The sequence below is a fragment of the Notolepis coatsorum genome (assembly GCF_963971535.1).
Source record: "Notolepis coatsorum genome assembly, chromosome: 7".
NCBI lineage: Eukaryota > Metazoa > Chordata > Actinopteri > Aulopiformes > Paralepididae > Notolepis > Notolepis coatsorum.
The window spans coordinates 13256648-13279362 of NC_140171.1; the positions used below are offsets into that span (position 1 = coordinate 13256648).

The window sequence follows — 22715 nt, forward strand, 5'->3', positions numbered from 1 at the left end:
AGGGAAAGAGCCCCCGCGCCCCCGCCCCCCCCACACACACACAGGTGACAGGTTCATTTTGAAAATGGAACCCCAGCGATCTGATGAGAGAGAGGGCAATGATTCTGTGTCTGTATGTGTACAAATGCAGATAGCATATTCCAGGAGGATAGAGAAATGATCACAGAGAGAGAGAGAGAGAGAGAGAGATGTTGATGATGATTGATGAAAACAACACCCTGCGACACACTTTTGAAAGTTTGATAATCACAGCTGACTTTGAAAGAGAAATACCACTGAATTTCTGCCACGTCACACTGTCTGTTGTGGACTCTGCCCTGCGGGGGGTTAATGAGGGGCCGTGGGACCGGAGTTACTGAACATGCACCTCCCAGTCACTCTGCCCTGCGGGGGTTAGTGAGGGGTTAATGAGGTGCAGTGGGACCCGAGTTACTGAACATTCACCTGCGGGGGTTAGTGAGGGGTTAATGAGGTGCAGTGGGACCTGAGTTACTGAACATTCACCTGCGAGTCAAAAGAGAAGAGTTCGTCCTGCCCATGGATCTGTGATGTCACACCAACCTGCAGCTATTTTGAGAATTCGATGATTGAGAAGGTGATTTAGTGATATATATATATGGTGGAGCTACAGTACCTGGGATGATTTAGTGATATATATGGTGGAGCTACAGTTACCTGGGATGATTTAGTGATATATATGGTGGAGCTACAGTACCTGGGATGATTTAGTGATATATATGGTGGTGCTACAGTACCTGGGATGATTTAGTGATATATATATATGGTGGAGCTACAGTTACCTGGGATGATTTAGTGATATATATGGTGGTGCTACAGTACCTGGGATGATTTAGTGATATATATGGTGGTGCTACAGTACCTGGGATGATTTAGTGATATATATGGTGGTGCTACAGTACCTGGGATGATTTAGTGATATATATGGTGGTGCTACAGTACCTGGGATGATTTAGTGATATATATGGTGGTGCTACAGTACCTGGGATGATTTAGTGATATGGTGATGATGTTACCTGGGATGATTTAGTGATATGGTGGTGATGCTACCTGGGATGATTTAGTGATATGGTGGTGATGCTACCTGGGATGATTTAGTGATATGGTGATGCTGCTACCTGGGATGATTTAGTGATATGGTGGTGATGCTACCTGGGATGATTTAGTGATATGGTGGTGATGCTACCTGGGATGATTTAGTGATATGGTGGTGATGCTACCTGGGATGATTTAGTGATATGGTGGTGATGCTACCTGGGATGATTTAGTGATATGGTGGTGATGCTACCTGGGATGATTTAGTGATATGGTGATGATGCTACCTGGGATGATTTAGTGATATAGTGATGATGTTACCTGGGATGATTTAGTGATATGGTGATGATGTTACCTGGGATGATTTAATGATATGGTGGTGATGCTACCTGGGATGATTTAGTGATATGGTGGTGATGCTACCTGGGATGATTTAGTGATATGGTGATGATGCTACCTGGGATGATTTAGTGATATGGTGATGATACTACCTGGGATGATTTAGTGATATGGTGGTGATGCTACCTGGGATGATTTAGTGATATGGTGATGATGTTACCTGGGATGATTTAGTGATATGGTGGTGATGCTACCTGGGATGATTTAGTGATATGGTGGTGATGCTACCTGGGATGATTTAGTGATATGGTGGTGATGCTACCTGGGATGATTTAGTGATATGGTGATGATGCTACCTGGGATGATTTAGTGATATGGTGGTGATGCTACCTGGGATGATTTAGTGATATGGTGGTGATGCTACCTGGGATGATTTAGTGATATGGTGGTGATGCTACCTGGGATGATTTAGTGATATGGTGGTGATGCTACCTGGGATGATTTAGTGATATGGTGGTGATGTTACCTGGGATGATTTAGTGATATGGTGGTGATGCTACCTGGGATGATTTAGTGATATGGTGGTGATGCTACCTGGGATGATTTAGTGATATGGTGGTGATGCTACCTGGGATGATTTAGTGATATGGTGATGATGCTACCTGGGATGATTTAGTGATATGGTGGTGATGCTACCTGGTATGATTTAGTGATATGGTGGTGATGCTACCTGGGATGATTTAGTGATATGGTGGTGATGTTACCTGGGATGATTTAGTGATATGGTGGTGATGCTACCTGGGATGATTTAGTGATATGGTGGTGATGTTACCTGGGATGATTTAGTGATATGGTGGTGATGCTACCTGGGATGATTTAGTGATATGGTGATGATGCTACCTGGGATGATTTAGTGATATGGTGGTGATGCTACCTGGGATGATTTAGTGATATGGTGATGATGTTACCTGGGATGATTTAGTGATATGGTGGTGATGTTACCTGGGATGATTTAGTGATATGGTGGTGATGCTACCTGGGATGATTTAGTGATATGGTGGTGATGCTACCTGGGATGATTTAGTGATATGGTGGTGATGCTACCTGGGATGATTTAGTGATATGGTGATGATGCTACCTGGGATGATTTAGTGATATAGTGATGATGTTACCTGGGATGATTTAGTGATATGGTGATGATGTTACCTGGGATGATTTAATGATATGGTGGTGATGCTACCTGGGATGATTTAGTGATATGGTGGTGATGCTACCTGGGATGATTTAGTGATATGGTGATGATGCTACCTGGGATGATTTAGTGATATGGTGATGATACTACCTGGGATGATTTAGTGATATGGTGGTGATGCTACCTGGGATGATTTAGTGATATGGTGATGATGTTACCTGGGATGATTTAGTGATATGGTGGTGATGCTACCTGGGATGATTTAGTGATATGGTGGTGATGCTACCTGGGATGATTTAGTGATATGGTGGTGATGCTACCTGGGATGATTTAGTGATATGGTGATGATGCTATCTGGGATGATTTAGTGATATGGTGGTGATGCTACCTGGGATGATTTAGTGATATGGTGGTGATGCTACCTGGGATGATTTAGTGATATGGTGATGATGCTACCTGGGATGATTTAGTGATATGGTGGTGATGCTACCTGGGATGATTTAGTGATATGGTGATGATGTTACCTGGGATGATTTAGTGATGATGCTACCTGGGATGATTTAGTGATGTGGTGATGATGCTACCTGGGATGATTTAGTGATATGGTGATGATGTTACCTGGGATGATTTAGTGATGATGCTACCTGGGATGATTTAGTGATTTAGCGATGATGCTACCTGGGATGATTTAGTGATGTGGTGATGATGCTACCTGGGATGATTTAGTGATATGGTGATGATGCTACCTGGGATGATTTAGTGATATGGTGATGATGCTACCTGGGATGATTTAGTGATATGGTGGTGATGCTACCTGGGATGATTTAGTGATATATATGGTGATGATGTTACCTGGGATGATTTAGTGATATGGTGATGATGCTACCTGGGATGATTTAGTGATATGGTGGTGATGCTACCTGGGATGATTTAGTGATATGGTGGTGATGCTACCTGGGATGATTTAGTGATATGGTGGTGATGCTACCTGGGATGATTTAGTGATATGGTGGTGATGCTACCTGGGATGATTTAGTGATATGGTGGTGATGTTACCTGGGATGATTTAGTGATATGGTGATGATGCTACCTGGGATGATTTAGTGATATGGTGATGATGCTACCTGGGATGACTTTCTGGGCAAAAGTAGTTTATAAACCTAGGCTGTCACTAAATGGCCAAGCCGCAAAGTAGAAAATCGATATACTGTATTTATTTGAAGATCGATGGTCACATCTCTATTTTAGGTCAGGGTGGGACATGAGGTCTCCACTGTGGTTAAGGCTAGGGTTAAGTTTACCGTCGTCACTTGTTGGCCTTGCGGCAATGCCGGCACTCGTCATAAATCACCTAAAGATGCGTTTATAAACAGTCATTCTCCTACTCGGCGCCAATGGAGCAGCTGCATAACAGCAGATCAACACTGAGACACAGCGTGTGACGTCTTAAATTGAGTGGTATTGCCCTTTTAAAAAAAAGATTACTACACAGAGCACCAGGAAATCCAACCCAAATTATTTTAGACACCACTATGTTACCATGGAAACTATTACCATGTGCTTTTCAGCGTGCGTCATCTAGAGGCGGAGAGGAGCGGGAGACTCGGGGGTTAGATGGACACGGTCACACGAACACAACGCAGAGCTGCATTAATTCCACAGCGGAGGAAACCGGAGAACCACACATCATATATCATCATGATGTGTAAAGTGTACCAGATACACGTTTAAAAAAAGGGAACACGCCGACATTATGGGAAACATGCTCACCGTCTTCTCCAGAGTCAGACGAGAAGATAGATACCAGTCTCCTCTCTGTGCGTTCAAGTAGAAAGCATCTATTTATCCGCTGTAACAGGAATTGCCCTATGTTTGGGTGGGACATACTAACAAACTTGAACTTGATCCATCTTCTTGTCCGACTCTGGAGAAGACGCTAAGTGCGTTTCCCATAATGTTGGCCCGTTCCTTTAACCCTCGACAGCGGATCGAGAAGGAAACCTCGACCGTGCAGAGCTGAAGATACCCCCCCCCCACTGTCAAATGTCTGGGTGAATCTCTAGAGGAAGCACCACGAATGAGAAACATACAATTACATGTACAACAGCGTGCGAGTCAATACATCAGAACGATTACAACAGCATGAGAGTCAATACATCAGTACCATTACAACAGCGTGCAAGTCAATACATCAGAATGATTACAACAGCGTGCAAGTCAATACATCAGAACGATTACAACAGCGTGCAAGTCAATACATCAGAACGATTACAACAGCGTGCGAGTCAATACGTCGGAACGATCACAACAGCGTGCCAGTCAATACGTTAGAACGATCACAACAGCGTGCGAGTCAATACATCGGTACGATCACAACAGCGTGCCAGTCAATACATCGGTACGATCACAACAGCGTGCGAGTCAATACGTCGGTACGATCACAACAGCGTGCGAGTCAATACGTCGGTACGATCACAACAGCGTGCGAGTCAATACGTCGGAACGATCACAACAGCGTGCCAGTCAATACGTCAGAACGATCACAACAGCGTGCGAGTCAATACATCAGAACGATTACAACAGCGTGCGAGTCAATACGTCGGAACGATCACAACAGCGTGCCAGTCAATACGTTAGAACGATCACAACAGCGTGCGAGTCAATACATCGGTACGATCACAACAGCGTGCCAGTCAATACATCGGTACGATCACAACAGCGTGCGAGTCAATACGTCGGTACGATCACAACAGCGTGCGAGTCAATACGTCGGTACGATCACAACAGCGTGCGAGTCAATACGTCGGAACGATCACAACAGCGTGCCAGTCAATACGTCAGAACGATCACAACAGCGTGCGAGTCAATACATCGGTACGATCACAACAGCGTGCCAGTCAATACATCGGTACGATCACAACAGCGTGCGAGTCAATACGTCGGTACGATCACAACAGCATGCGAGTCAATACGTCAGTACGATTACAAAAAGGCAGAGACGACCCAACAGAGTATGCGTTGCATGCGCTACACAAACAGAACAGCTACAGGGTGGAACAAGATGCGAGTGGGATTGCGTGACCCCGGCTTTTCCATAGACCGCGGCGTCAGGGGGGGGCGCAGCGCCACCATCACAACGCGCCAGCCAGCGCCACCATGCGTTTAAAAAACAATGTTGTTTTTATTTTTACAGCGAAAGCTTGGGGCTTAGAAACAAGACGCATTCCAGCTCACAGCTCCGGGGTTGTCACCAGCTTGGCTGGCCGTCTGCACTGATACAATTGGCTGTATCAGAGGGTGGGAGAAGCTGGCGGGGTGGGTCCGGGTCGTTGTAAACAGCGACTCCTACAGTTCGGTCGGGGCGCCTGCTAAGCGCGGATTGGACGTGAGGGGGATAGTGTGGTCCTCCCACACGCTACGCCCTCTCAATGAGAATCCGCGCTGCCAGGTGAAAAGAAGCGGTGATTGGCTGGACGTGTGTCGGAGGAAGCACGTGGTAGCCTCCACTCTCCCAGATGATCTGACTGTGGGGGGTAAGTGCGCAGCGACCAGGAAGGGACTGGGAATTGGCATACGACTAACATTGGGATGGGAGAAAATCGGCGGAAAATGGAGGGGGAAAAAGACCAAAAAAAAAAAAAAAAAAAGAAACAAGACGCATTATTGTCCAATACGCGAGTGCTCGGTCCTCTGTTCCACTTGTGTTTGCTATTTTATTGAAATTATGTTAAAGATGTTTGCCTCCCAAAAAGGAGGCACAGTCCCCCTCCGGACCACCCCCTAGTTGCAACTCTGACCTTACTCCTGACCCCCCTGTGACCTTACTCCTGACCCCCCTGTGACCTTACTCCTGACCCCCCTGTGACCTCCATCTACCTGACCATCAATCTGTTTTTCAGATCGATGGACCTAAAAACACAACGTTTACTTCGTTGTTTCGTCGGTGCCTGTGTGACGACGCTCCTTTTCCCCTGAGAACGCTTCACATACTTTGGCTGCCGTCAACAGACTGTAAAATGGTTTATTAGTTTGCGACGCTCTGGGGCATGAAACACAAGGCTGGTTTGTGAGGCTAGCCGGTTAGCTGTGCTCCACACGCACCTACACGCTTCACGTGGAGCCATTAGGAACTGTGTGTCGGCAGAGAATTCCTGCCCTTTGTTCCAACCTGCTTGTCGTACCAGACGGGTGGGGCTTTATCGCACACGACAATGCACTGACTGAGTGCCAGAAAGTCCAAAACTATTTGAAAGTCACTTTACTATGTTATACCTGAAAACTATACCCGACAGTATTTGCATTCTCCTATTGCAGTAAAATACTGGAATACCACACTCAACTTAAACGTGCATTTAAAAGCTTAGAAATACTATAACATTCAACTTAAACTTGTTTTTAAAAGCTTAGAAGTATTATAACACTCAACTTAAACTTGCTTTTAAAAGCTTAGAAACAATATAACATTCAACTTAAAGGTCCCATGCATTGCTATTCATTGCACTATTTGGGCAACTTTACACAATTCCTGTGAGTCTATGGAACACATCTGTAAAGTTTCTTTTAAAAAAATGCATTGTTTTATATTTTTAATCAAGTACTCAAAAGCATAATTTTTCTACCTCAGGATTTCAGGCTGTTATTGGATGGGCTCCGCCCTTAAGCGATTTGAGTGACAGTCACCCACACAGTCTGCGACTGGCAGACAGAGAGATAGAGAGAGATTGATGGGGATACTAATTAGTTTCGCCGCGGGGGGGGGGCATAATCCCACGGGACAATGCATTGGTAACTTGTTTCAAATGACAATATATACCCCTGTGATTATTATTGCACCGATCGGAATATGGGCGTGCGCGTGGGAGCATGCGCAAAGATATTTTGACAGTGATTATGCGAGTGCTCCCGACTGCGAAAAGAACCACACCAGCCCAGCGCGCACACACATTGTACACACTCCTGCTCGCGGTCCCTCTCTCTCTTTCTCTCTCCCTCCCTCTCCCTCGCTCGTTCTCTGGTGTCTGTCGGCTGTTTGAGGAAGTAATTCCACTCGCTCTGTTCCGCTCTGAGCTAATTCCACACGCTCTGAGCGAATTGTTGATTGTGGGCGGTGACTACAACCACAGAGCCAATCAGATAATCAGCTAAATCAACTCTTACTACGTCGCATTGCGAGTCAAATCAGAATGACCTAATTCACTGGGGGAGGAGATTGTCTTAACTGAATTAGAGGAATCCGCCAATATGGTAATTAGAGACACAGACCCATTGATACTAACCCCTATTGCTATAAAACAATGCTAAACTCTGGAAAAAGCCATTTATTATGCATGGGACCTTTAAACTTGTTTTTAAAAGCTTAGAAGTATTATAACACTCAACTTAAACGTGCTTTTAAAAGCACTATAACACTTAACTTAAACATGCTTTTAACAGCTTAGAAGTAATATAACACTTAACTTAAAGCTTAGAAGTAGGGCTGAATGAATTGGTGGATTTGGACAGACACTGCAATCGAGTCATGATATCAGAGCGGGAATGATAATAATCAGATAATCAATTGTGCAGCACCTGTTTGAAAGTAGCCTAGAACAAACGGCAAGAACTACCAGGTGACTGCCGCTGTGTGACCAGCGCCTGGTATCTGTAGGCATAGCGCCAATGGAAGGACAATAGATGGATTAAAGCCCCGGCGGAGCTGAGGCGTGGCTGGGAGGAGGGGAGGAGGAGGAGGGGAGGAGATGGGGAGGAGGAGGGGACAGGGACAGCCACTCACCAGCCTGTGTAGTTTACTCAGAGTCTTTAAAGTCTCAATCCTGGGCCTGACAGAACGATTGAGCTCCCTCAGACAGAGAGAGAGGGGGGAGCGATGCAGCTTGGAGAGGGGGAGGGAGAGGGGGAGGGGACTGCTGCGGGGCAGGAAAGGGGAGGGGGGCGAGACAGAGGGAGGAAAGGACTGTGGGGGGGGGTGAGAGGAGGAGGAGGAGCAGAGGAGAGGGTGACAGGATGAGAGGGGAGTACGAGAAGAGAGGTGTAGAAAAAAACAGAACGGGAAAAAGAGAAGATTAAGACAAAGAGATATTGAAGGATCCCGCTTTTTTTTTGGTTTCGAGTCAGCCACGGTCGAGCGGGACACACGCAGAGAGCAAGAGGCTGTTTCAGACAAGTCCGTGCAACACTGGAATGACTCCCTCGGGGAGGGGGTGGGGGGTGGGGGGTTTAAGACATGAGAGGAATGTGTGTGTGTGTGTGTGTGTGTGTACGTCTGTGTGTGTGTGTTAACAGTCTCATTACAAAGCTCGACGCGAGAGGGACATACATTTATAAAACACAGCCAATAGGAGGAAGATAAGAGGAACATGTGGAAAGAAGGATATCCAGGCTGTCAGAGACGAGGAAGCAGGAAGAGAGGCTGTGAACATCGCGTCCCAGAGAGGAGCTCTGCGTTAACCCTTCCACGACCACACTACAGAAGGCTTAACCCTTTTCACTACCACACTACAGAAACCGTCTGTAGTGTGGCAGTGAAAGGGTTAACCTTCTGTCGTGTGGTTGTGAAAGGGTTAACCCTTTGTCGCGTGACAGTGAAGGGGTTAACATTCTGTATTGTCGCAGTGAAAAGGGGTTAACCCTTTGGTAGTGTGGTAGTGAAAGGGTTAATAATGCATCGACACGTTCACAGGGAGACCAAACGCTCGGCCAAACCATGTAAACCAAACCATGCTTTCAATTGGTAGAACAAACGACCGTTCAAATTGTGGCCAAGCCCCTGTGTTTGTCGGTTGATGATTTGTTGGGAGAAATGCCTGTCAAAATGTTTTTCATTCAAATGGCTACTCTACCGAAGATTAATCACTTATCATCACACATCATTGATATTCTTATAAGATTTAAAGGTGCTATAGATAACATTATAGATGTCGCAATAGAGCACCAGCATGTCATTTATCCAATCAGGTGCATTCCACGTGGGGAAACGCCTCACAGCACGGTGGTGTAGTGGTTGACACCGTCTCCTCACAGCACGGTGGTGTAGTGGTTAACACTGTCACCTCACAGCACGGTGGTGTAGTGGTTAACACTGTCTCCTCACAGCACGGTGGTGTAGTGGTTAACACTGTCTCCTCACAGCACGGTGGTGTAGTGGTTAACACTGTCTCCTCACAGCACGGTGGTGTAGTGGTTAACACTGTCACCTCACAGCACGGTGGTGTAGTGGTTAACACTGTCGCCTCACAGCACGGTGGTGTAGTGGTTAACACTGTCACCTCACAGCACGGTGGTGTAGTGGTTAACACTGTCGCCTCACAGCACGGTGGTGTAGTGGTTAACACTGTCGCCTCACAGCACGGTGGTGTAGTGGTTGACACTGTCGCCTCACAGCACGGTGGTGTAGTGGTTAACACTGTCGCCTCACAGCACGGTGGTGTAGTGGTTAACACTGTCTCCTCACAGCACGGTGGTGTAGTGGTTAACACTGTCTCCTCACAGCACGGTGGTGTAGTGGTTAACACTGTCTCCTCACAGCACGGTGGTGTAGTGGTTAACACTGTCTCCTCACAGCACGGTGGTGTAGTGGTTAACACTGTCTCCTCACAGCACGGTGGTGTAGTGGTTAACACTGTCGCCTCACAGCACGGTGGTGTAGTGGTTAACACTGTCACCTCACAGCACGGTGGTGTAGTGGTTAACACTGTCGCCTCACCGCACGGTGGTGTAGTGGTTAACACTGTCTCCTCACAGAAAGAAGGTCCTGGGTTCGATTCCCACTTGGGAGCCAGGTTGCCAGGTACCCAGGTGGGGTGTCTCCCGGGCCTTTCTGTGTGCAGTTTGCATGTTCTCCCCCCTCTGCTCGCAAGGGTTTCCCCTCCAGAAAAAGAGATAAACCCAATGGAAAATCATGCAGAACAGAACGCTGCCCCTGACGAAGACGGACAGGAGCACTTGGATTGGTCCCCGGGTGCGGCCCCACGCCGCAACCAATGTCTGCCTCTGGTTGCCCTTGGGGATGAAGGGATGGGTCAAGCACAGAGACAGGGTGTTTCCTACTATATGTGTCGCCCATCCCGCATTTCACTGTATGCCCTGGTATGTATGTGACAAATAAACCTCTTGAATCGCATGCGTGTGTCGCTGCATGACTACGTTGCAATGGGTGCAATGAATAAAGACTTCTTCAAAGTCCAGTTTAATCTTTCATCTTAATATTTTTCACTGATTGGTCTACTTGGCGGAGGAGGGAGGCACGACAACTGCATTGTTCGCTGGCATCTTAACATGTGGAGCCGTCAGGCTGGCGAAAAGGGCCGTCACGGCCTCACCGAGCCGTGAAAAGATGAGGTAGAGCGAGGGTGTGGGGTTTGTGTGCGACGCCAACAATGCAAAAACGGTAAAAAAAAAAGTAACCTTTGAAAAGATTTTATCAGGTGAGAAATGTATTCAGCTTGTAGATGAAAGGAACAGCAGACACGCAAACTCTGTCGATTTGGGTTGACATTAGGAGGTAAACAAATGCAGGAAAACAATTCTCTTTCAGTGACGTCTTAAAAGAGCGGGGGACCCTTTTGCGACCCTCGTGTTACCTTTTTTATCTTGCTGAAGGGCCAGAGCTTGTTGCGCACTCGAGGAGGATTGAGGCTGGAGTCGGAGGTTGCCGGTTTGATTCCCTGGCTGTAGTCCTCAAACTCCACGTCTCCCGGCCTCTCGAAGCCCGACTTGTGTTGCTCTATGATCAGCATAGAGTCCTGGAGAGAGAGAGAGAGAGAGAGACACACACACACACACACACACACACACACTGTGAGACACGATAATGAGACCCGATAATTAAATGTCTGCACTTCAGTTAGCAATGCAAAACACGCTTCAACAGCACACTTTTCCTCACACATTCACATCAATACATGAACCCGGGAGATGAAAAACCATACAAGTCTGTTTTGAAATCTACTGAACAGCCCACATATTTGCAGATGTTAAAGGGGAGATGAAGCATTGAACAATGTGATCCTAGTTTGTTTGTTGTGTACCTTGTGTAAGACAGGGTCCTATAATAAAATGTGAAATCCTGCTTATTTGTCTGAAAAATCAAATATAATTTCCCTGTTTTCGCCATGGGCGGCGCCATTTTGTTGCTGACGTCACGGTGTTGGTTTGGTGTATACACTGGTGGTTAGCTGCCTATAGTGAACATGGATTGTCGCGTCAGTCAGTAAATAAAATGTTGCCTACAAAACAACGGGACCGCGGTGGTTCTTTTTGTATTGCTCCTGGCTGTTCAAACAAATTTTACCGTGTGAAAGAGAGAGGAAAGTTGGTTCATTTCCACAAACTACCAGTGAAAAAAACAGTGTTGTTGGCACGTTGGCTCAGGCTGGCTGCACTCAGACGGTGCGATCAGCCTGTTGGACAGGGAATGAAGATCTGCAGCGAACACTTCATTGCCTCGGATTATGTTGTTGGGGGTGGGAGGTTTGTCCAGAAGACCACTAATCAGCTGAAGCCCGATGCGGCTCCCTCGGTCTTCGACAGACAGACCGGCGCAGGCAGTTCAGCGCCGCGGAGCATTTAGCCTGCTGGCTACCTAGCTCCACTTCAACCAGCATCGGGAGCTCCAGCAGCTTGTCGATGTGCTAATAGCCTCAGCAAGCTAACGTTAGCTGGCTCCAGCAGCTTGTCGATGTGCTGGAGCCAGCTACCGTTAGCTTGCTGAGGCTATTAGTCTAAATACTAATTTGATGCTATGACTATGTTTATATCGCTATGCTTCATCTCCCCTTTAACTCCATGTAATCACTTGGGAGTGTGAATGCGATACATCACCAGAAAGTACTCAACCTCTACTGTCTTTAACTATGAACGAACACAACACTCTAACTTACAATCTTTAGATAATAAAGTACTCAACCTCTATTGTCTTTTTTTTTTTTTTTACTTTTGACCAGTCAGCTGGTTCTTTTTAGCGTTTATCGCTTTTTCTGGTCAAGCATGACCGACAGAAACAGGTTGAATGGGATATAGATCGGGGGAAGACACTGAGAAAATACGGCGAGTCCGGGAGTCGAACTCGTGTACCCCAGATCCGCGACGCGCACGGTTGTCCCCGACGCCGAAATAGCGCCGAGATACGCGGTGAGCTACTGGAGCTCCCCAACCTCTATTGTCTTTAATTATGAATGAACACAACACTCTAACTTAGCATCTTTAGATAATAAAGTACTCAAAACCTCTACTGTCTTCAACTATGAATGAACACAACACTCTAACTTACCATCTTTAGTTAATAAAGTACTCAGCCTCTACGGTCTTTAACTATGAATGAACACAACACTCTAACTTACCATCTTTAGATAATAAAGTACTCCGTCTCTACCGTCTTTAACTATGAATGAACACAACACTCTAACTTACCATCTTTAGATAATAAAGTACTCAGCCTCTATTGTCTTTAACTATGAATGAACACAACACTAACTAACCATCTTTAGATAATAAAGTACTCAACCTCTACTGTCTTTAACTATGAATGAACACAACACACTAACTCACCATCTTTAGATAATAAAGTACTCAACCTCTACTGTCTTTAACTATGAATGAACACAACACTAACTTACAATCTTTAGATAATAAAGTACTCAACCTCTACTATCTTTAGTTAATAAAGTACTCAACCTCTATTGTCTTTAACTATGAATGAACACAACACTCTAACTTACCATCTTTAGATAATAAAGTACTCAACCTCTACTGTCTTTAACTATGAATGAACACAACACTCTAACTTACCATCTTTAGTTAATAAAGTACTCAACCTCTACTGTCTTCAACTATGAATGAACACAACACTAACTTAGCATCTTTAGATAATAAAGTACTCAACCTCTACTGTCTTTAACTATGAATGAACACAACACTCTAACTTACCATCTTTAGATAATAAACTAACCTCTACTGTCTTTAACTATGAGTGAACACAACACTAACTTACAATCTTTAGATACTAAAGTACTCAACCTCTACTATCTTTAGATAATAAAGCACTCTACCTCTGCTGTCTTTAACTATGAATGAACACAACACTCTAACTTACCATCTTTAGATAATAAAGTACTCAACCTCTGCTGTCTTTAACTATGAATGAACACAATACTCTAGTAACAGACCTGTTTCTCGTTGGTGTTACTGGCCGCTGTAGAGATGCCGTCCAGACATTTGGCGATGATCAGCATGACCTTCTTCTCCATCTCGGAGAACTGTCCGTATCCCCCCGCCAGCCGCTGGATCCTCCGCTCATCCATGTCCTGCAACATCTGCTCGCGGTACAGGAAGAAGTTCCCGCACTTAATTTCAGAATCTTTTCCTGTGGCCTTTTCACAACTTCATACCGAATTAACGAACACACTCGCATTGCAATGACCCGATAACCTTTAATAATATGACCCCTGTGACATTTTAAAACTTTTTTAAACTGTTTTATACAACGGCATGCAAATTTCTCGATTCTGATTGGCCATTCACACGTCTTTATTGGCAACAATCCACGGTCCTGGGCTCAGGACCCGCCCACAACCAAATCACATAACCCTCCCCGGCTCACTCCGGGAGAAAACAAGATCGCGGACAACAAATGGTTATGTTGAAAGCACCATAACGACTAAATATGAAGCGATTCTGTCAAGGGGAATGTGTTAGTCCTTTAAACAATGTTGGATGATGTAATTGATGGGTCTTGACTCAATCTAGAACAAAAGAAAAATCGCGGATTGATTGATAGATTAATTGATTGATTTAAATTTCTTCCTTCCTACTTTCTACTGACTGCAGCGTTCTCTCTCACACTGTCGCTGGCGTACCCACAAACACACACACACACATACACACACACACACACACACACACATACACACACACACGCACACACACACTGTGACACACACACACACACACACACACACACACACACACTCCTGTCTGCAACAGCGGGGGAGTCAGACTGAGAGAGAAGCAGCGCTGTTTTAAGTGAGCATGGTCTATTGAATTGATTGATTGGTTGATTGCTAATTTTATTACTGTACCCCTGGTTTCCAACTGGTTAAGTTTAGGCTAAAAGAAATAAATAAAAAAATAGGGCGAAGAAAACGTTTTTTTCCTATAGGGCAAAGAAAACATTTTAATTTGTTTTACCTACTTTATATTCTGCATCTGGTAATAAAATTTTCAATCAATCATTCCAATAATACACAGTTGGATGTGTTAGTTGGTTGGATGCACTTCAAGCTGCTTCCACATGAGGCAACTTCTCTCAATCATTCCAATAATACACAGTTGGATGTGTTAGTTTGGTTGGATGCACTTCAAGCTGCTTCCACATGGAGTTGTGGGAACTACTTTTTCTGGCGGATGGTTTTTTCAATAAATCTTCGATTAATGTGTGTTTATTGTATAGAAATAAGGTTGGATGAATCTGGCAGTTGTATAAAAGCTTTACACCACGTGCAGTCGTGATTTGTGACCAATAAACCATGCCTAGGGGGGTCTAACGACCCTCGGCTGCGCCTCGGGCCTAACAACCACCCCTAGGCATGGTTTATTGGTCACAAACCACTCCTGCGTGTGATGTAATGCTTAATTAAACTGTTTTTAAAGGAGCTTTACTGGCTAGAAGTTGGAATTGTGAAAAAATAGAAAATATTTTTTTTTATACAGAAATTATTAAATTATGACCACAAGTTACCAAAGATGTTTCAAAGTACGTGGAGAAACACGCCGTGGATCCTCCCTCCTCCCTCTCACCACAAGCTGAAACTACTGTTTGGGCTTGAGGGGGGAGAGGCGGAGCGCACCTCTGTGAAGGAAGGGGTGCGCTGCATTTACAACACAAGACAAAATGAGAGCAAACATACAAGCACTTTAACCCTTTCACTGCCACAATACCAAACGGTTAACCCTTTCACTGCGACATTACAGACGGTTAACCCTTTCACTGCCACACGACAACAGGTTAACCCTTTCACTACCACGCTACAGAAATGTAACCCTTTACTATCACACTACAGACGGTTAACTGTCTGTAGTGTGATAGTAAAGGGTTAACCTTCTGTAGTGTGGTAGTGAAAGGGTTAAAGGAGGTAAAAGTACACAGACACCAGAAGGCTGTGTGTGTTTACGTATCATGTGAGTGCTGCAAGCTCTCTTTTTGTGTTGGATGTTTACATTTGTTTGTGCGTGTCTATGTGTGTTTGTCATGACTGTGTGTGTGTGTGTTTATGTGTTGTTTGCCATGACTGCGGGTGTTTATGTGTGTGTGTGCTTGTGTGTCTCACGTTGAAGATGTGAGGTATCTCTGTGTAGTAGAAACTGTTCTGCTCCTTGTTGTACTTCTGGAGCTGCGCTGCATAGTCGTTTCTGCACTCCTCTGACGTGTGAGTCCGAGCATGAGCGTGCTGCTTAGCCTAGAGAGAGAGAGACATAGAGAGAGAGAGAGAGAGAGAGAGAGAGAGAGAGAGAGAGAGAGAGAGAGAGAGAGAGAGAGAGAGAGAGAAGAGAGAGACAGAGAGAGACATAGACATAGATAGAGAGAGACAGAGACAGAGAGAGACAGACAGATACAGAGAGAAAGACAGGGAGACAGAGGGAGAGCGAGAAAGACAGGGAGACAGAGGGAGAGCGAGAAAGACAGGGAGACAGAGAGAGATAGGGGGACAGAAAGAGACAGAGAAATAGAGAGACAGACAGACAGGTAGGGAGAGAGAAAGAGATACAGCGAGACAGAGAGAGACCGAGAGGGAGAGAGAGAAAGAGTGAGAGAGAGACAGAGAGAGACAGAGGGAAAGACAGGGAGACAGAGAAAGAGTGAGAGAGAGACAGAGAGAGACAGAGGGAAAGACAGGGAGACAGAGAGAGAGAGACAGGGAGACAGAGAGAGAGACAGGGAGACAGAGAGAGACAGACAGGGAGACAGAGAGAGAGATAGGGGGACAGAGAGAAACAGAGAAATAGAGAGAGAGACAGACAGAGAGAGAGAGAGAGGTAGGGAGACAGAGAGAGAGACAGGGAGACAGAGAGAGACAGACAGGGAGACAGAGAGAGATAGGGGGACAGAGAGAAACAGATAAATAGAGAGAGAGAGAGACAGACAGAGAGAGAGAGAGAGAGGTAGGGAGAGAGACAGAGAAGGAGATACAGGGAGACAGAGAGAGAGACCAAGAAAGAGTGAGTGACAGAGAGATTGAGATTACATTGGATTAGATTACATCAAATCATGCTTTATTGATCCAAAAGAAAATGACATGTCATGTCATCTTCATGGCAATTGTATATGACAGGAAAACATATATAAATGGTAAATGGTGCTTTTATCCAAAGCGCTTTACAATTATATATATATATATATATATATATATATATATATATATATATATATATATATAATGCTATATAGCTGCATTTTTCATTTTCTTCTCTGAAATTGGATTTTTAACCCTTTCACTGGCGCACTACCAAACGGTTAACCCTTTCACTGCCACACGACAGAAGGTTAACCCTTTACCATCAGACCCGACCGACCGACTGACTCTGTGGAGCTCTATTGACAGGGACAAGGGCAGGAAGAAATGCACCCTTTGAGGGGAAGAGAAAAGCCGATAAAAGCGTTCAGACAGACTAAATCAATCAAAGCGGCAGGACGAGACCAGACGGAGAAAAATGTCAATGAACCGACAGAAATAAAAGTGTATGTAGTTTGTGTTTGAAGTGAGTGTGTGTGTGTGTGTGTGTGTGTGGTTATGTGATTGTGTATGTGTGTGATAGTGTATGTATGTATGGATGGATGAATGTAATCATGTGTGTATGTGTATATATATGCAGGTATATGTGTGTGTATGTGTGTACTATGTGTATGTGCATATGTATATATGTACTGTATTGTGTATGTATGTATACCTTTGTTTGTGTGTGTGCTGTGTATATGCATGTGTGTGGATGTGTATGTGTGTGATTGTGTATGTGTCTGTATGAGTGTGTGTGTGTGTGTGTATGTGTGTGTGTGTATGTGTGTATTGTATGTATGTGTGTGGATGTGTATGTGTGTGATTGTGTATGTGTCTGTATGAGTGTGTGTGTGTGTGTGTATGTGTGTATGTATGTGTGTGGATGTGTATGATTGTGTATGTGTGTGGATGAGTGTGTGTGTGTGTATGTGTGTGTATAATGTGTGTATGTGTGTTTACTTTCTCGACATCCAGCTTGGTGGCATTGATGTCGTTCTCCGTCTTCTCTGCTTGTTGTGTGGCTTTCTCTGCTTCCGCCCACTCCTTGGCAAAACGCTTCTTAGTCTGCAGACACACACACATACACACATGCATGAGTGCACAGACACAGACACACACACACACAGGCATGAGTGGACAGACACAGACACACGCGTGCGCACACACACACACACACACACACACACACACAGGCATGAGTGCACAGACACAGACACACACACAGGCATGAGTGCACAGACAGACACACAGACACACACACACACACAAGTGCACAGACAGACAGACACACACAGTGCATGCGCATATTGTGCACACAGGGACAAGGGGGCGACCAATTTGTTAAGCACGACCAAGTGATAATATTCTGTAGGTTTGTTCTATATAATCCTATGGTTTATCATTATAAATGTTTGCATTTTTTTTTAAGAAGTAAGCTAAGCTTTTGCAAGTCTTAAAGAAGTAAGCTAAGCTTTTGCAAGTCTTAAAGAAGTAAGCTAGGCTCACTAAAAGTCAGGGGTGATGTGAAACATGTGTGCGGATTAGTAAAAGGGCTAAAACATGTATTGCCCATGTAGTCCTTTAAGACCTGCTTGTAAACAGACTAAAACTCATATTAGACCAGTATAGTCCTTTAAGACCTCTGCTTGTAAACAGACTAAAACTCATATTAGACCAGTATAGTCCTTTAAGACCTCTGCTTGTAAACAGACTAAAACTCATATTAGACCAGTATAGTCCTTTAAGACCTGCTTGTAAACAGACTAAAACTCATATTTAGACCAGTATAGTCCTTTAAGACCTCTGCTTGTAAACAGACTAAAACTCATATTAGACCAGTATAGTCCTTTAAGACCTCTGCTTGTAAACAGACTAAAACTCATATTAGACCAGTATAGTCCTTTAAGACCTCTGCTTGTAAACAGACTAAAACTCATATTTAGACCAGTATAGTCCTTTTAGACCTCTGCTTGTAAACAGACTAAAACTCATATTAGACCAGTATAGTCCTTTAAGACCTCTGCTTGTAAACAGACTAAAACTCATATTAGACCAGTATAGTCCTTTAAGACCTCTGCTTGTAAACAGACTAAAACTCATATTAGACCAGTATAGTCCTTTAAGACCTCTGCTTGTAAACAGACTAAAACTCATATTAGACCAGTATAGTCCTTTAAGACCTCTGCTTGTAAACAGACTAAAACTCATATTAGACCAGTATAGTCCTTTAAGACCTCTGCTTGTAAACAGACTAAAAAACTCATATTAGACCAGTATAGTCCTTTAAGACCTGCTTGTAAACAGACTAAAACTCATATTTAGACCAGTATAGTCCTTTAAGACCTGCTTGTAAACAGACTAAAACTCATATTTAGACCAGTATAGTCCTTTAAGACCTCTGCTTGTAAACAGACTAAAACTCATATTTAGACCAGTATAGTCCTTTAAGACCTCTGCTTGTAAACAGACTAAAACTCATATTAGACCAGTATAGTCCTTTAAGACCTGCTTGTAAACAGACTAAAACTCATATTTAGACCAGTATAGTCCTTTAAGACCTCTGCTTGTAAACAGACTAAAACTCATATTTAGACCAGTATAGTCCTTTAAGACCTCTGCTTGTAAACAGACTAAAACTCATATTAGACCAGTATAGTCCTTTAAGACCTCTGCTTGTAAACAGACTAAAAAACTCATATTAGACCAGTATAGTCCTTTAAGACCTGCTTGTAAACAGACTAAAACTCATATTTAGACCAGTATAGTCCTTTAAGACCTCTGCTTGTAAACAGACTAAAAAACTCATATTTAGACCAGTATAGTCCTTTAAGACCTCTGCTTGTAAACAGACTAAAAAACTCATATTAGACCAGTATAGTCCTTTAAGACCTGCTTGTAAACAGACTAAAACTCATATTTAGACCAGTATAGTCCTTTAAGACCTGCTTGTAAACAGACTAAAACTCATATTTAGACCAGTATAGTCCTTTAAGACCTGCTTGTAAACAGACTAAAACTCATATTTAGACCAGTATAGTCCTTTAAGACCTCTGCCTGTAAACAGACTAAAACTCATATTTAGACCAGTATAGTCCTTTAAGACCTCTGCTTGTAAACAGACTAAAACTCATATTTAGACCAGTATAGTCCTTTAAGACCTCTGCTTGTAAACAGACTAAAACTCATATTTTGACCAGTATAGTCCTTTAAGACCTCTGCTTGTAAACAGACTAAAACTCATATTTAGACCAGTATAGTCCTTTAAGACCTCTGCTTGTAAACAGACTAAAACTCATATTTAGACCAGTATAGTCCTTTAAGACCTCTGCTTGTAAACAGACTAAAACTCATATTAGACCAGTATAGTCCTTTAAGACCTCTGCTTGTAAACAGACTAAAACTCATATTAGACCAGTATAGTCCTTTAAGACCTCTGCTTGTAAACAGACTAAAACTCATATTTAGACCAGTATAGTCCTTTAAGACCTCTGCTTGTAAACAGACTAAAACTCATATTAGACCAGTATAGTCCTTTAAGACCTCTGCTTGTAAACAGACTAAAAAACTCATATTAGACCAGTATAGTCCTTTAAGACCTGCTTGTAAACAGACTAAAACTCATATTTAGACCAGTATAGTCCTTTAAGACCTCTGCTTGTAAACAGACTAAAAAACTCATATTTAGACCAGTATAGTCCTTTAAGACCTCTGCTTGTAAACAGACTAAAAAACTCATATTAGACCAGTATAGTCCTTTAAGACCTGCTTGTAAACAGACTAAAACTCATATTTAGACCAGTATAGTCCTTTAAGACCTGCTTGTAAACAGACTAAAACTCATATTTAGACCAGTATAGTCCTTTAAGACCTGCTTGTAAACAGACTAAAACTCATATTTAGACCAGTATAGTCCTTTAAGACCTCTGCTTGTAAACAGACTAAAACTCATATTTAGACCAGTATAGTCCTTTAAGACCTCTGCTTGTAAACAGACTAAAACTCATATTTTGACCAGTATAGTCCTTTAAGACCTCTGCTTGTAAACAGACTAAAACTCATATTTAGACCAGTATAGTCCTTTAAGACCTCTGCTTGTAAACAGACTAAAACTCATATTTAGACCAGTATAGTCCTTTAAGACCTCTGCTTGTAAACAGACTAAAACTCATATTTAGACCAGTATAGTCCTTTAAGACCTGCTTGTAAACAGACTAAAACTCATATTTAGACCAGTATAGTCCTTTAAGACCTCTGCTTGTAAACAGACTAAAACTCATATTTAGACCAGTATAGTCCTTTAAGACCTCTGCTTGTAAACAGACTAAAACTCATATTTTGACCAGTATAGTCCTTTAAGACCTCTGCTTGTAAACAGACTAAAACTCATATTTTGACCAGTATAGTCCTTTAAGACCTCTGCTTGTAAACAGACTAAAACTCATATTAGACCAGTATAGTCCTTTAAGACCTCCGCTTGTAAACAGACTAAAACTCATATTTAGACCAGTATAGTCCTTTAAGACCTCTGCTTGTAAACAGACTAAAACTCATATTTAGACCAGTATAGTCCTTTAAGACCTGCTTGTAAACAGACTAAAACTCATATTTAGACCAGTATAGTCCTTTAAGACCTCTGCTTGTAAACAGACTAAAACTCATATTTAGACCAGTATAGTCCTTTAAGACCTCTGCTTGTAAACAGACTAAAACTCATATTTTGACCAGTATAGTCCTTTAAGACCTCTGCTTGTAAACAGACTAAAACTCATATTAGACCAGTATAGTCCTTTAAGACCTCTGCTTGTAAACAGACTAAAACTCATATTTAGACCAGTATAGTCCTTTAAGACCTCTGCTTGTAAACAGACTAAAACTCATATTTAGACCAGTATAGTCCTTTAAGACCTGCTTGTAAACAGACTAAAACTCATATTAGACCAGTATAGTCCTTTAAGACCTGCTTGTAAACAGACTAAAACTCATATTTAGACCAGTATAGTCCTTTAAGACCTCTGCTTGTAAACAGACTAAAACTCATATTAGACCAGTATAGTCCTTTAAGACCTCTGCTTGTAAACAGACTAAAACTCATATTAGACCAGTATAGTCCTTTAAGACCTGCTTGTAAACAGACTAAAACTCATATTAGACCAGTATAGTCCTTTAAGACCTGCTTGTAAACAGACTAAAACTCATATTTAGACCAGTATAGTCCTTTAAGACCTCTGCTTGTAAACAGACTAAAACTCATATTAGACCAGTATAGTCCTTTAAGACCTGCTTGTAAACAGACTAAAACTCATATTAGACCAGTATAGTCCTTTAAGACCTCTGCTTGTAAACAGACTAAAACTCATATTAGACCAGTATAGTCCTTTAAGACCTGCTTGTAAACAGACTAAAACTCATATTAGACCAGTATAGTCCTTTAAGACCTGCTTGTAAACAGACTAAAACTCATATTAGACCAGTATAGTCCTTTAAGACCTCTGCTTGTAAACAGGCTAAAACTCATATTAGACCAGTATAGTCCTTTAAGACCTGCTTGTAAACAGACTAAAACTCATATTAGACCAGTATAGTCCTTTAAGACCTCTGCTTGTAAACAGACTAAAACTCATATTAGACCAGTATAGTCCTTTAAGACCTCTGCTTGTAAACAGACTAAAACTCATATTAGACCAGTAGTCCTTTAAGACCTCTGTTTGTAAACAGACTAAAACTCATATTTAGACCAGTATAGTCCTTTAAGACCTGCTTGTAAACAGACTAAAACTCATATTTAGACCAGTATAGTCCTTTAAGACCTCTGCTTGTAAACAGACTAAAACTCATATTTAGACCAGTATAGTCCTTTAAGACCT

The 22715-nt window shown here is 43.0% G+C and overlaps 1 protein-coding gene across 1 annotated transcript in view; it reads right to left on the bottom strand.

Annotated features, from left to right (window-relative positions):
- trip10b (thyroid hormone receptor interactor 10b) overlaps positions 1–22715 on the bottom strand; it is an 82122-nt gene that overhangs the window by 22695 nt on the left and 36712 nt on the right. Inside the window, exons 6-9 of the mRNA XM_084319385.1 lie at positions 17812–17916; positions 15907–16035; positions 13747–13893; positions 11164–11325 (exon numbers count right to left, since the gene is read on the bottom strand). Coding sequence (XP_084175511.1) covers positions 11164–11325; positions 13747–13893; positions 15907–16035; positions 17812–17916 — 543 coding nt within the window. The remainder of the gene's footprint in view (positions 1–11163; positions 11326–13746; positions 13894–15906; positions 16036–17811; positions 17917–22715) is intronic.